Source organism: Leptonotus elevatus, chromosome 13, assembly GCF_054856555.1.
Source record: "Leptonotus elevatus isolate MCC_2025b chromosome 13, RoL_Lele_1.0, whole genome shotgun sequence".
Classification (NCBI taxonomy): domain Eukaryota; kingdom Metazoa; phylum Chordata; class Actinopteri; order Syngnathiformes; family Syngnathidae; genus Leptonotus; species Leptonotus elevatus.
In genome coordinates, this window is record NC_141251.1 from 7,641,119 (window position 1) to 7,655,179 (window position 14,061).

The following is a 14,061-nucleotide window of genomic DNA, read 5'->3' on the forward strand; positions in this document are numbered from 1 at the left end:
TTTTTTTATGAATGAGCAATTAGTCTGAGCCTGTTGAAGAGCCACCTGGTCTGACTTTCTAAAGCAAATTAATGGCTTCAACTTAAGTAATTGCTATGTTCCTTTTTGAGAGGAATGGCAGATTATATTGTAAATATCATACAAACATTTTTTTCTCAGTCTTCCTTGACTATTATAACAGTGTGGCCTGTTATGATTTATGTCGTTGCTCCTTCCTTTAGGGGTTGTATAAACATTAATGCAGATTACAACTGCCAAAATCCAATGAAATAACCCATTCAGCCAAATTTGATGACTATCATGACGAAACAATATTGTGAAAGTAAGGCATGAATTAATTTGTATTTAAAGACAGATTATGTGAGTTACAGTCGGTGCTGCAGCTGCAAACTGTGTTGTGACATCTTGTGGACCATGAACCAAAGTCAGCCTGTGCCAGAGTTCCTAGGTAACCATGTACAGCTTTTAGTGGAGGATCCAGAATGAGTGTGTGGCGATGTGCCTTTGTTTTAAATTGATGTATTTGCTTATTTATTGTACAGGCACATATCATAGCTCTTGAGCCCCTCTTTGTTTTACGTGTTTATTTTTATTGTCTTTGTTTGAAGCTGTCCTGTCATGATTGTATAGTACTTTTTGACAGCAATAAAATAAACATTTTCCGTTGTGCAACAAGGCCTCCTTACTCGCCTTCCTGTTTCAGATTCTATACAGTGTTATCCATGGCTTTCAGACCATTTGATCTGATGTCGTCAAAATTGTTTTCTTTTCAGTACAATTTGAAGGATCATTCAAATCCATGAGTCTCTGGTAGATGGTCAAGTGTGATGTTTGGTGAAATGGGTCCTTTGTACACACCTCAGTTGATTCCATCCCAAAATTAACCAACTAGCCATTCACGATTTTCCTGAACTTTTTTTGGGCGGACAATCAAATGCTATGCTATTAATAATGCCTGTTATTGGTTGAAGAGTCAACTTCTCATCCTTCTCCCCAAAGTCAGCTGGGCTCTGAGCATAATAAGGTCAAATGCTAGAGAAAATGAATGGATGGATTGGGTTACATTATAATTCTATTCTTAGGAATACTACGGACAGAAAAGACCTTTGGCCTGCAAAAAAAACAACAACAACAACATTTCAACATTCGTTAGCAATAGCAACTGCAGCAGTTGGTTAATTTACAGCGAAAATGGGGGCGGGCTTGATGTCGGTCGAAGATGGCTTGCATGGACAGAACAGAGCGGAAGGGACAAGTAGGGGGAAAAGAGTGAATTGTACCTTGAGGCGTTTTAGGATTAGAGGGCTTATTGAGGGCATGTTGCGCACGGTGATAGGCAACATCTGCCGAGGGGAAGTCACAATGCACAGGTGGCCAACGGTGCAAAAAAAGGTCACAGGGCAAAGGTCACCATGAGGCCACCGAAAGGAAAGAGGGTCGAACCAGAGGTAGAAAGGAGGGAGGAGGATAGTGGGATAAAGGAAAGAGAGAAATACAACATAACATGGCAGTGAAAAGCAAGGAATAAAAGGGAGGCAAACAAAACAAGGTCAAAGGTAGAAAGGCACAGCAAACTCTGGGCCTGGAATGGCTATAGGGACAGTTTACAAACAGTGTCCTCAATGTTTACGTACCGGTACACCGGTATATGCAATTTTGGTGGCGTATTTATCTCAGAGATTGGTTGCTTACAAATCACCACACGTTCCTTATTGAGGACTTATTTTTGGAAGCCACCTTGTAGTAGTAGTAGTAGCCAGGCCCCTAGATTGCAGTTAAGCAGTGATCAGGTGTGCGCCAGTCTTGCCACAAAGAGAGTACGGCAGTACAGTTACAGTGCATATCCAAACTTACTGTGGCCGACTGTCCAGCACAGGGCTGTACAATACGTCGCTTCTGTTGAGATGATTAGCATCATCAAATACAAGTTTAGGAGATGGCAGATAAATAAATAAAAATCTCATTAATGACTTAATTTGTCCCCCTGATACCAAAGTAGATCGAGTTTAGTGCAACTTGCCCACATTTTACATACCACAGTACATATTTCCAAAAGACTAATACAACAAAGTATTTGTTTTCTGTCTGATCTTAGTCACTCAACAATCAAATAGATTTCAATATCCAATCATAATTAGAATATTTTCTATGGAAATATATACTACATGAAGGTTTAAAGGGGTAAAAGTAGGCAAGCTTTCTTGTCCCTCATTATTTTCCGCTTTCCACCTCACCATTTAGATTCAAAAAGCTTAAAAGTCAAATTTTGTTTTGAAATTGGCAGATTATGTACAATGAAGAGAAATTAAGTCAATATTAATCCTTATTGGACACATCTGAGATTTATTTAAAAATGGTTATATGAGGATAAGCAGTGCAGATGGATGAAATATTGAAACGTTTTATTTTGCCTTTGGTGGAGAGCGTTAAATGCTTGAGGAGTGCCTTGGTTTCAGGGCACTGCCTCTCTTTGCGGCACGACTTGGTGAATTCCCTCCCCCCCCCCAAACGTGTTATCCAACGGGGTGTTTGTGGTCACCCACAAACCTTCAACATCAGCGGTTGACTGGAGCGCAAGGCTGCCAAGGTTTTCAAAGGAAGATCCTGCACAAATAGGCTCTGCCAGAAAAGTGGTCGCTTCAGTCAGTGCAAGCAATGTTGACAGCAAACCATTAGCCAAAAGATAAAGAGGGGAGTGTGCCTTGAGCTGTCTATTTCGATGACACATTAAGTTAAACCCTTCCAAGTTTGGAAAAGTGAGCGTGATGCTATTTAATCACCCCCTTCTGCAGACAATTTGCCAAATTTTGCGAGAGTGTTAACAGACTCCACAGCATTTCAAGCCTGTTCCAACTAAGAAATACACATTAGCATGTCAATTATGAAGAGCTGCAAGGCATCAGGTGCACCTCGTCGTCCATTTAACCCGACTGGTGAAGGGTACCAAAATGATGGTCCCATACTTAAAGTGCAACTTACCCCTCAACCAAACTAATTTCTATACTACGGCAAGCTATGCTAAATGCTAATAAATTACTAACCTGAAAAGTGAAATAAAGATGTTCCCAAACAGAGGTGGCAAATCCAGGTCCAGAAAATAAAATCCCTGCCAGTTTGGCTTTAGCTCCAGGTGTTAGCTAGCAAGCTCCCTAGCTAGCTCTCCGGTTGCTCGGTTACCTGCTTGGGAGCTAGCTAGCTAGCACAAGGGGCTAAAGCCAAACGGTGGCAGGGTTTTTACTTTCTGGACCTGGATTTGTCACCTCTGTTCACAAACGCTACAATTCCAACTCCAACTTGCTAAGGAGCCGTGTATTCGAGACCGAGCCGGTGAGTGACTGCGCTCGTCCAAAGAGAGGAAAAACGAGTAAGCCCTGGATGCAGAGTGCAGTTCGAGGCGTGCTGAAATGTTTAACTCCGCCCACATGGATTTTCGACCTCGAAGCGCCTTTTTCTTTCTTTCTTGTTAAATTATTGCCCTACTTTGTGTGCCATCTTCTAACATCTTATAACCCTAACCCTACAACATCACGATTACAGTATTTGAACACTTTATTGAAAAACAAAAATTAAAAACTGACCGAAACCCAAATACAAACCAAATCAACCTTCCAGGGATGCTGCTGGGGACATGTAGTACTTCGGCATCGTCCTTAAACCGTTTAGTTAGCTCCGCCCCAACTGACTGAGGGTTGATGGTTTGTAATTTTCGATGCTCCATAATTTGTTTAAAAAAATAACTTTACGTCATAAGACGGTGCATCATTAAATCTGCAAATTTTGTTGGGAAATATTTTTTTTTAAACCATTTTGGAGTGAAACGTTTAAGTCCACCCGACTTGGTGGCACGCATCGAACTGCACTCTGCATCCAGGGGTACTTGGGAAAAACAGCCACATTGTGTTTATCTCAGCGTTTAACCTGAAGATGGCGCCACACAGACATTTTTTCCCCCCCAAATTCAAGCTTTCAACAAACATGCACTAAAATGTCAAAACAATGACTAGGTCATGTAAGTAGACAACCGTGTATCAGCAAAAAATGATTTTGGTGTTGAGTTGCTCTTTAACCCTAACCCTAACGTGGGAAACGACTTCAGTATGAGGTGACTAAAGAGTTGAGTTAGTGCAAGTGTCACCAACCTTTTTGAAAGTGAGAGACTTTTTGGGTACTGATTAATGCAAAGGGCTACCAGTTTGAACCATACTTGTAAAATAACAAATGTGCTCAATTGAACTATAACCTCTAACAGTTTTTACATTTTCAATGAGCACTTCTACAACAAGAAAATCACAATGTCCCATCATTGGTGAGCTATTTTTAGAAAAGGGGGGCTACTTTTGTGGTCCTTGGGGGCTACCTGGTGCCTGTGACATTGGGAACCAGAATGGAAAACTCAAACGAATGACATGTCTTCAAACATGCCTTCTTCTTGTTAAAGCTCACATGGAAGGAGAAGAAACAAAAGATTTGCGGTCCTTGTTGACTTTTGGCCTACACGCCATACACACCATGATGATCTGGACTGAACTGTGCTGCTTGGTGGAAACAGAGCTTAGAATTGATAATGTGTGAGATTTGGAAACATGTAAGAGCTAGTTAACTACCCCTGACGTTGTCATCAATGGTACACTTTCTCCCTGGTGAGTATGTTTTGCCTGTCTTTGTTACAAAGGAAGAAAGACAGCAAGAAAGTTAACGTGTGTTCAGATTTCCAGTAGCTAAACTGTCTCGTGTCCTGACAGTTTAGGTATAAAGCAAAACACATTAATTTCATTGAACTCACTACTTTCAAAAGTAAACATTTCACTTACTGACTTGACTGTCTCAAAACCCCCTCTTGACTGAAATCTTTTTCTTGGCACAGCCTCACACAGGGCCTTATCACCTCCAACTGCATATGTTCCAGCAGACTGCTGGTAATTGCCTTGTTTTCTCTCAAGTAGTCAAACCCAAGAGATGGTGAGCCAAATAACTGCAAAACTGCTTGCATATGTTACCCATCACTGAGCTACTTGTCATTTGTATAGCCAGCTTCTGTTCACTTTCTCCTCTTCCAAAATAAATGTTCCGCTTTGGCATTTCTGTTCACAACCAAACATCTTATAAGGAGGTCATATTGTCAGCTGTGGAATAAAGCAGTCTACATGTACAGTGACTCTAAGTCATTATTATTACTGTATATGTTTGTTTTACCATCCTACATTTCAATATGATGCTTTCTTACCCGATGTGTGTAGTCGCCACAAACACCCTGGAGAGAATGGAAAAGGTTTGAACAGATATGATCACGACAACTTCAACACTTAAATGCACACTAATGATGTATTCATTCGTCTTTCTGTGCATCTGGGGAATACGTTGGTCAGCAGCTATACTTACACATCTGTGTATAAGCCATACTATTATATTTGATTTGTTTTAATTTTCAAAATTACATTATTGGAAATGAGCTAATTCATTTAACTGGAAAATACAGTAACTTTGAAGTAGCTCGACCTTGACGAGCAGATATTATTTTGACCACTTGAGGGCAGCAGAAACAATTTATCTGTTCTTTGCATGCAAGGAGATTCCAATATTTTTTTGTGCGGATGGATCTGCATGTGCCTGTAAAGTATTTTTTTTAAGTAGTAGTAGTAGTAGTAGTACTAGTACTACTAATAATAATAATAATAACAATAACAATAATAGTAATACCCTGCCCAAGAGACAAATAATAATCATAATAATAACCATAATAATCCTAATTTGTCTGGGGTAGGCTGTAATAATAATAATAATAATAATCATCCTCATCATCATTTGTCTCTAGGGCAGGCTATTATTATTATTATTGTAATAATAATAAAAATAAAACCCTTCCCCGGAGACAAATTATTATTATTATTATTATTATTAGGTCTGTTTCAGTTATAACTTGCTATATAATTTCCTAACAACCTGATTAGTCTTGTTGGAACACACAAATCTCACCTTCTCTCCTTTAGGTCCTGGTTCTCCCTAAGTGAGAAAACAACACAGCTTAGTTTGCTTGTAGTATTCCTGAACAAAGATGTATCATAATGTAAACATAAGTGACTTACAGGGAGTCCTTTTGGGCCACGCTGACCCTGAAAGACATCAGCAAATGAAATCTGGTTTCACTAAAGTTTTGAATCATAGCATGAGGTAAATAAGCCGCGACACAAATTCCTTCTATTAGCGCCAATCTAATTACAGAACTTGTTATAAGCAAACCTCGTCAGTTTGACTTCCCATCAGGCCCTGTGGTGTGAGCTGTCAGTGTGCAGCAACTGGTTGATTAATGAATACAGGGAGGGGTTCCGGGGCGCGACACGTCTATTACAATCCATAAGGGTGACCCCGCAGGCTAAACAGCACCAAAGCTACTTTTGGAAAGCAATAGTATGTCTAATATTAACCAGACAACCTCTCAAATGTCCTTTAACTTCTCATATATGTCACGTAAGAAGAAGACAATTAAATAGGAACTCATTATGAGAGAATCATCATAATAATCAACACTCCATGTTATTTTAGCCATATTCAACCTTTTGGCACGGCAGAGTGGGTCACTTAAGTGCAAAAAAAAAAAAAAGTCTGCCCATGAGTAATAGTTTCAGTGGCTGGCAAAACGCTACTGGAATCAATAGTAATTATGATGAAAGTCAGAGCATCAAGCAAGGCCAATCGTCCAAAGCATGACTTGAACATACAAGCGCAACTGTCATGTGTACTCTAACATTACATAACATTTGGAATGATATACAGTATTATATGCTCATAAATTGTATATGTGTGTCTGTGTATAATATGGAAAATTTGTCATTTAAATATTTTTTTCTTGTCACTTTTCACATTTCATTGATTTTTTCCCTCTTTTTTGTTTCCTGTTCATGTTTACATTTGGGTCTCAGTTAAGAGCGCCCATCTTTTTAAACCAGTCATTCACAACCAGGGTGTCGTGGCACACTAAAATACTAGTGTTTACTTAACCTGTATTTATTCAGGTAAGGCAATTGAGAACTGATTCTCATTTGTAACGCTGACCTAGTGTGCCATGATAAATCATCAGGGGTCATACAACACAACAAGTCATGGCCTCCTGTGAGTATATTTGTGCTCAATTCAAAAGGTCCATATTTTAAACGATGTCCATTGGTGAGTATTAACACAAGCTCATCATTATTTCAGTATTCTATACTTTGTGACATTTTTTTTTTTGGTGGTGTGCCGTGAGATATGTGAAATGGATGTGGCTTAATAAATGTTGGGAAACAATGGTCTAAGTCCTGCATTATTAGTCTTTTCTATCTGTTAGTAATAGTGGAATAGCATTTCAACTACAGTATTGGGACAGATTTATAGAATGCTTACCATGTCACCTTTGGGCCCATTCTGTCCCTGTGGGAACAGAAACTTTAGGATTAAGACCCTTTCATTGTAATGAACACATTTTCTAATGGGGGCATTTGCATAAAATAATCTTTTCACAGCATAGAGATAATTTTGCACAAGTGACTTCAAAGAAACTCACATGCTTGCCATCCAGCCCAATTGGACCCTGGAATAAAAGAAAAACATGCTTTCCATCATAAATAACATTGCAAAAATGACCAGAAAAATATTAAACAAATACAATTCATGTAAAAAAAAAAAAGGTGTATCGTGTCTGCCAAATAAATGTTAGTGATCACTGCAATGTGGAAGCAGTTAACTATCTTGAAGTCACTTTAATTTATCTTGTGCTATTAACACTATTATTAGATTTTAAAATGTGTGCTACTTACTGGAAATCCTGGAAATCCTCTTGTTCCAGGTTGACCCTGAAGAGAAAAATAAAAAGTTGGCATTTTAGATTATAATGAAGAGAGAAATACATGACTGAAGTATAAAAAAAAAAAAAAGAACAGGTGTAAAGAAGTAGCCTAGCCTAGCCTAGCCTAGCTAGCCTAGCGCTGGCGTTTGGAAAGACGATGGGTCGCATACCAGCGCCGGGAAAAGAAAGAAAGAAGTCTTCTCATTAAAAAAAATAGAAGACAATCAATCTTTTTTGTTGTTGTTGTTGTTGTCCTTTGCTTTTACTGTGCAATTCTAAATGCATAGGTTTTGTGCTACCCACTAATAAATCATGCTACTAAGTTACAAATGGACATGAAGTTAAAAAACACACAGACAAAAATCCATATCAAATACAACTCTCTGCATACATGAAAAGGTTAAAGATCTTTGCACACAGTACATATACGATGGAGAGAGAAAAAATGGACACAAACAAGGTCCAGACTTATCAGTCAGCCACATTTCAAACTGCCTTGTAAAGACCATTTAGCATTTAAAGCATGCACTTGCCTAAACTGTCATTCCCTCGTGATATCCTCATCCCTGTGGTAAACCGCCTTCTAAGTGTTACTGGATGTCTGGCCCTCTATGTTCTGGACGTGGCTCCTACTGTGAGGAACTTCCTTCATAGACTGTTATTCATTAGGGATGCTTATTACCATCCAGGAAGAGTGGGCACACAAAGATCTCGACTGTATTAAGGAAGCAATGACTAAAACAGATGGCTGCTCAACTTATCGTGGTCTTGACTTTTGGTTTTGCTCAGAAGAAGAGAAAAAGGTAATGTCATTAATTACTATATACAACTCCACAAAATGAACGTGCAGTTCATTGGAAAAATAATTGAATCTCAACAGGAATACTGAATTTGAGCAGAGGTCTGGAAAACTGACATTGACCCCTGATTGGTCTCGTTGCTGCTTTGCCTCATTTGAATCATGGCCAAATTACACATTCAAACTTCTTGAATAATTATGCTGTTTCCACACTGTCAGTAATTACTATCAATCATTTTATCATTAGCGGGCCATTCACCCGGTTTTGAACAAAGAACCCAGCCCAGCCAACATAAACCTGAGTTTTCATAACCCAGATGCAAGGAAATACAAGGGCCTTCCTTTGTCCAGGTAAAACAATACAACCGTCCAAGGCTGTTAGTGTTTCTGTCTGAGGTGATAGCTACTTCACTTTGAGACATTCTAGAATTAAAAGAGAGACAATTATTCAAATAATATAAATTATTTGGTCTAGTTAGGGTTGATGTGTGAGCCGAGCCTTCCCAGCACACACTAACTGTATATCTGCAATAAATTACGTGTTAATCTGATGACAATTATTTTCCAAAAATTACAGTACATTCCGTTGGTTTGTTATATAACGAGGGGTTGAAAACAGGAACGGTAAAATGAGGTTTTAATTTTTTCAGGCATTACTGCATTTGAAAGGAAGCAGAACACAAGAATCAGGAAAGCTGCTCCTTCCCTCCTCTTGGATTGCTCTGGATTTGGTGAGCACGGCTGACGGGCTAACTTCTGAAGTTAGGCAACTTGCTGAAAGTCCCACAATGGTCTCTATGTTAAAGCCCCGATTATAATATGACACCAGTGGCTTATATCATAGTTTCATATCTAACCAATCAAAATTGCTATTATTATGAACTTTTAGAGCCAAACACACGGCTTGCTCTGTTATCTATTATATATCTATGTTCTCCACTTGTAGCTAATGTAGCAACTCTTCTGCCAGGTCTCCTTTTACTCACGCCCGCCTGCTAAATCTGGATCTCCAAATAAGCAAAGTTACGCCCAAGGCTCCACTCTAGCGAGCCCAAAGAGGTGGTCTTTGCCCGGCCTACTTTTACGCATAATCGCCTGCTCTCCCTGGAGCTCCGAGTTTGCTGCGAAGACTATTACACCAAATTGTGTAATAATAACCAAACCAGATTCAACCGTTGGCCAAAATGCAACGCAAGATTCGACTTAAGGTAAGTCATTTGTTGCCGGTCCACTGCAGGCTTGCGTTGCATCAGCCCCCCCCCCCCCCCCCCCCATTGCCACGAACGCTCGCAGTCACTCCGGCACTGGAGGGCAGAATCTTTTTTCTCTCTGAACCTGATGCTTTTTTTGCAGCATGACCTATATAAATTGTTGAATGAAACACACATGAGCATCAGCAACAGTATAGAGTGAGATAGGGCACTTACAGGAGGTCCTCTTGGTCCAATGATTGACAGACCTGGTTCTCCTGGGGCTCCCTGAAGGACAAAACATAGTTACACTGTAAGACAGAGAAGCTGTACCATACACATCAATAGCAGGAGAGTCACAAAATGTTATATATAATAAGTTATAATGTCACAAAAACTTTTTAATATTGTAAGACCCCTGGAGTGGACGGGTTACCAGTTGATTGCAGTTCACACACACACACACGCACACGCACACACACACACACACATTAATGCACAGCTGATCAATTTGGCTAAACTCAGTTTCACAGCACTTTCCCAAATATTTTTTTTCCTTCCAAAGTCAACCCTACCATGAGGTCACACAGGATAATCTTCCATCAAATGCAAATCTCTTTATATTTCAAAGTAAATGTCTACTTTCAACACTCAGAAGCAAAAATGCACTATTAGGTAAGGATGGAAAAATAGATGTTCAAGACTAGCTTAGATCCAAACAACTTCCTGTGGCCACTTTTACTTTCCACAACTTCCAGCAAATGAAACAAGTTCAGATATAAAACACAGGCACACTTGTACAAAAGCTTAGGTTACTTGAAACTTGCTGTTCTGCCCTGTGATGTATGGAGTGAAATTAACAAGGCAAAGTCACAATCCCATCACTAAAACCAGAAACCTTTTAGACAAAGTACATTGCATACAAAAAACTCCCCATGGAATCACAAGCGGACAAAATTGCAGATGGTTTTCCTTGAAAATGAACATTTCTTTAGCCGCGGAAAAGCTGAAATTCATCTGTTGTTGGTCTGTATGCACCCCCCCCCCCCCCCCAAAAAAAAGAAAAATGCCTAAGGTCTACATGGGCTAGAACTTATTTGTACTCTCAGACCAGGTTTATTTGACTTACAAAGAAAAGTTGTGTACTGGTAATCCTGACACATCACAAATAATGTATTTAAAAACAAAATTAATATTTAAATGTTTTGCTTGCCTAATGCCTATTGCGGATACTGTCAGCATCTCAAACTTCTCTTCTTCGCCAGCCAATTGCAGCATAAGAAACAATAATAATAATTAAAAAAATGTCTAAGAAAAGGCCTTCTTCAAGTCCAATATCAAATAAGGAGGGCGCACTCGATAAAATGAAGAAAAAAATGGTGAATGCCAGTCAGGTTACTTGCAAAAACATTTACTGGTTTAAGAAAACATCTTTTCAAAAATGCTAACCGTATGAATGCCACACTTCGTCGAAGGAAGTTAGATGGAATTATGGATATTGCACCCCTCTTAGTGGTATAAAAAAATCCACAGGCATTTCTCTATGTATAGTCCAAATGAAAAAGGTTAGACTGATATGTAAATGAGCTTCTGAGGTTTCATTTTAAGAACACAGGATCATGGGGATACGGCAGTGCCTTTTGGCAAATCTTGCACTTTTCTGATGACATGTCAGATTGTGGCTTGCAAATTCAGAGCAAAGTGTGAAGCCTTCAAGATGTCATTATTTTCCAGAGATGACCATAAATATTCATTTGCCACAATGCCTATTCAAGAAGATGTTCAGTTCCTCCTAGCCAGTACATTTTTAGAGTTGGAAACATCACACAACACAACATCAGCCTTATTGCTTGACATTTTATAAATGTTGTGATATTTAAGGCACACACTTTCACATTTGTACATTTATTTCCAAAATGTAAAGCATTCTGTCTTTGAAATATTTTTGCAAGAAACATTGTTAGAAGTATTCAAACACTTTCACCGCTGTAACTAAATTTCATGAGGCTTAATTATTAGTTTATCACATCAAATTCCAGTTTTGTCTGATCACAATAACTTTCTACCTATAAAATAGCCAATTGTGGTCTATTCGTTTTAATATCTCAATTACATTTTGTACTGCAGGTGGACCTGATTTCTCAATTTGTAATCAATTGCACGATGTATTGCAGGTTGTCTTTCTCTGCTGACACTTTCACTTTGAAAGTCATACCACTCAACTGTGTTGTTTCCATGATAAGGCCAAACATTCTCAAGTCTCAAACATGCTTCTTCTTTTTGGTTGGAGAGACCTTTTAGAGACTGATCGTTACTATAGCATTTGATGATGTAAAGAGTCCAGGTAATCTTACCAGGGTGGGAAACCATATATAGAATATGTCCCATGTTTTTTTTGTCTTTCTTTTTTTTACTGCAGATGTATGTCAATGTCTGGTACAAATCACATGCTAACTGTTGACGCAGCCCTGCACTCAGCTATGGACTTCTAACCGGCATTACCAACAATAACCAAGTCATATCAAGTCACAAGCCACTTATTCTTTTATTATTTCAGTTATTCAAGATTTTGCTAATGAAAGACAGTTGACCCCTTAGCAGATGGCAGGATGTCAAATTCAAGCCAGCAAATAAATCAAGTAAATCATTAACAATCAACGGCCACAAAAATATCTAATGGCCTAAACTTACCTTCTCCCCTGCGTGTCCTTTAAATCCCTGGGATCAAACACAGCAGTCACATGCAAAAAAAGGTGTGAAGAAAGACACAGAAGAGAGAGGAACAAGTGTTAGACACATGGAGAGGGTTTGGGGCATGCATAAAACTAGTAATGGATGAAAAGCTATTGGGGGGGCTTCTGCAATTAGGCGCTACTAAAAGTGCTCAAAACGTCAAATAGTTCAAACTATTGAAATCAAGAAGATGGGGGTGTTTTATTAATAATACAAAATGTTGAGTAACTGATTGAAATATGAGTGTATCTTTTGAAACTACAGTACTTGGGTACTGCTTAATAGGGATATCACACTTCTGAAATGGCACATTAGACATCATTCCTAGAAAATCACAATGTTCAGTCATCGATGAGCGACAGCATTTTTAGAAACTCATGTGGTCCTTGGGACGAACTGATGGCATGGGTGCTATGTTGGTAACATCTACGCTACTGGATAACAATTAAGCAAATGTTCTACATTTTTCCTACCTCAAAGCCCAATCAAATGGATTTGTGTGTAGGTGTGTAGTCAACAGAATTTACACATAACAGTTAAATACAGACTTAGGTGGCAAATCCAGGTCCAGAAGGTAAAAACCCTGCCACAGTTTGGCTTTAGCCCCTTGTGCTAGCTAGCTAGCTCCCTACCAGGTAACTAGTGCCCGGGGAGCTAGCTAGTGTACTTGCTAGCTAGCACCTGGGGCTAAAGCCAAACTGTGGCAGGGTTTTTACTTTCTGGACCTGGAACACATATTGCAAATGCCTGACTAAACAATTGTTGTTAAGAAAACCTATTTTGATATCATAGAATTCTATATTGATGGTAAAACACAAATGTAGTGTAACGCTATTTGTAGTGCTTAATAGACCTTCACTTCAAATCCAAAGTCCCTAAACTAGATCAATATCGTCCAAACTTTCAAGACCTGTAAGAATGAGCTACATAACAATAAGTGGCAGATATCTGATGAATGGTTAGGATGTTTTGTATGTTTGTTTGTATTTGTTTAGTTTTTTATGGTCTTGTTTCTTGTCCGAGCGCCCCATCTAATAAGCTTTAAGTAGCTTCTTAGGGGTGTCTCTTTTACATGTAAATGCATATTCAGATTGCCTTCATGATAAGTGCCAGCAACATTACACAAAATTAATAAATTAATAAAAGGCTAGAACAACACAACGCAAATCCACTATGTCTTTTTATGTACCCGTACTAGCAGCACAAACACCATTACAAGGGCAACAACAACGCTTTAATATTGCGAGGTCACTATGGTCATGCTTATGAATGATACGAGCAACACAAAAACTGGGGTATTTTGTAGATATAACAATAAATGTAGAGACACACTTTAATGTAATTATATTTGCAGCGCCCTCATTAAATGCGCCAACATAACAAGGCACCGCAGAACAAAACTAAACTCCATGAGTAACTCACTCACCATTACCGCTAAATTAAGAGCCGCTCGCCGTGGAGTAGGCTGTAAGTCCATGCACGGTGCAACTTTCTTTTTCTTCTTGGTCATAGGCTCCTGT

The 14,061-nt window shown here is 39.0% G+C and overlaps 1 protein-coding gene across 1 annotated transcript in view; it reads right to left on the bottom strand.

The window, feature by feature from the left end:
- Positions 1-14,061, bottom strand: part of col13a1 (collagen, type XIII, alpha 1) — a 39,841-nt gene that overhangs the window by 22,213 nt on the left and 3,567 nt on the right. Inside the window, exons 2-10 of the mRNA XM_086092923.1 lie at positions 12,500-12,526; positions 10,046-10,096; positions 7,791-7,826; positions 7,538-7,564; positions 7,378-7,404; positions 6,084-6,110; positions 5,974-6,000; positions 5,225-5,251; positions 2,548-2,619 (exon numbers count right to left, since the gene is read on the bottom strand). Of these exons, the coding sequence (XP_085949049.1) occupies positions 2,548-2,619; positions 5,225-5,251; positions 5,974-6,000; positions 6,084-6,110; positions 7,378-7,380 (156 nt within the window). The 5' untranslated portion in view covers positions 7,381-7,404; positions 7,538-7,564; positions 7,791-7,826; positions 10,046-10,096; positions 12,500-12,526. The remainder of the gene's footprint in view (positions 1-2,547; positions 2,620-5,224; positions 5,252-5,973; positions 6,001-6,083; positions 6,111-7,377; positions 7,405-7,537; positions 7,565-7,790; positions 7,827-10,045; positions 10,097-12,499; positions 12,527-14,061) is intronic.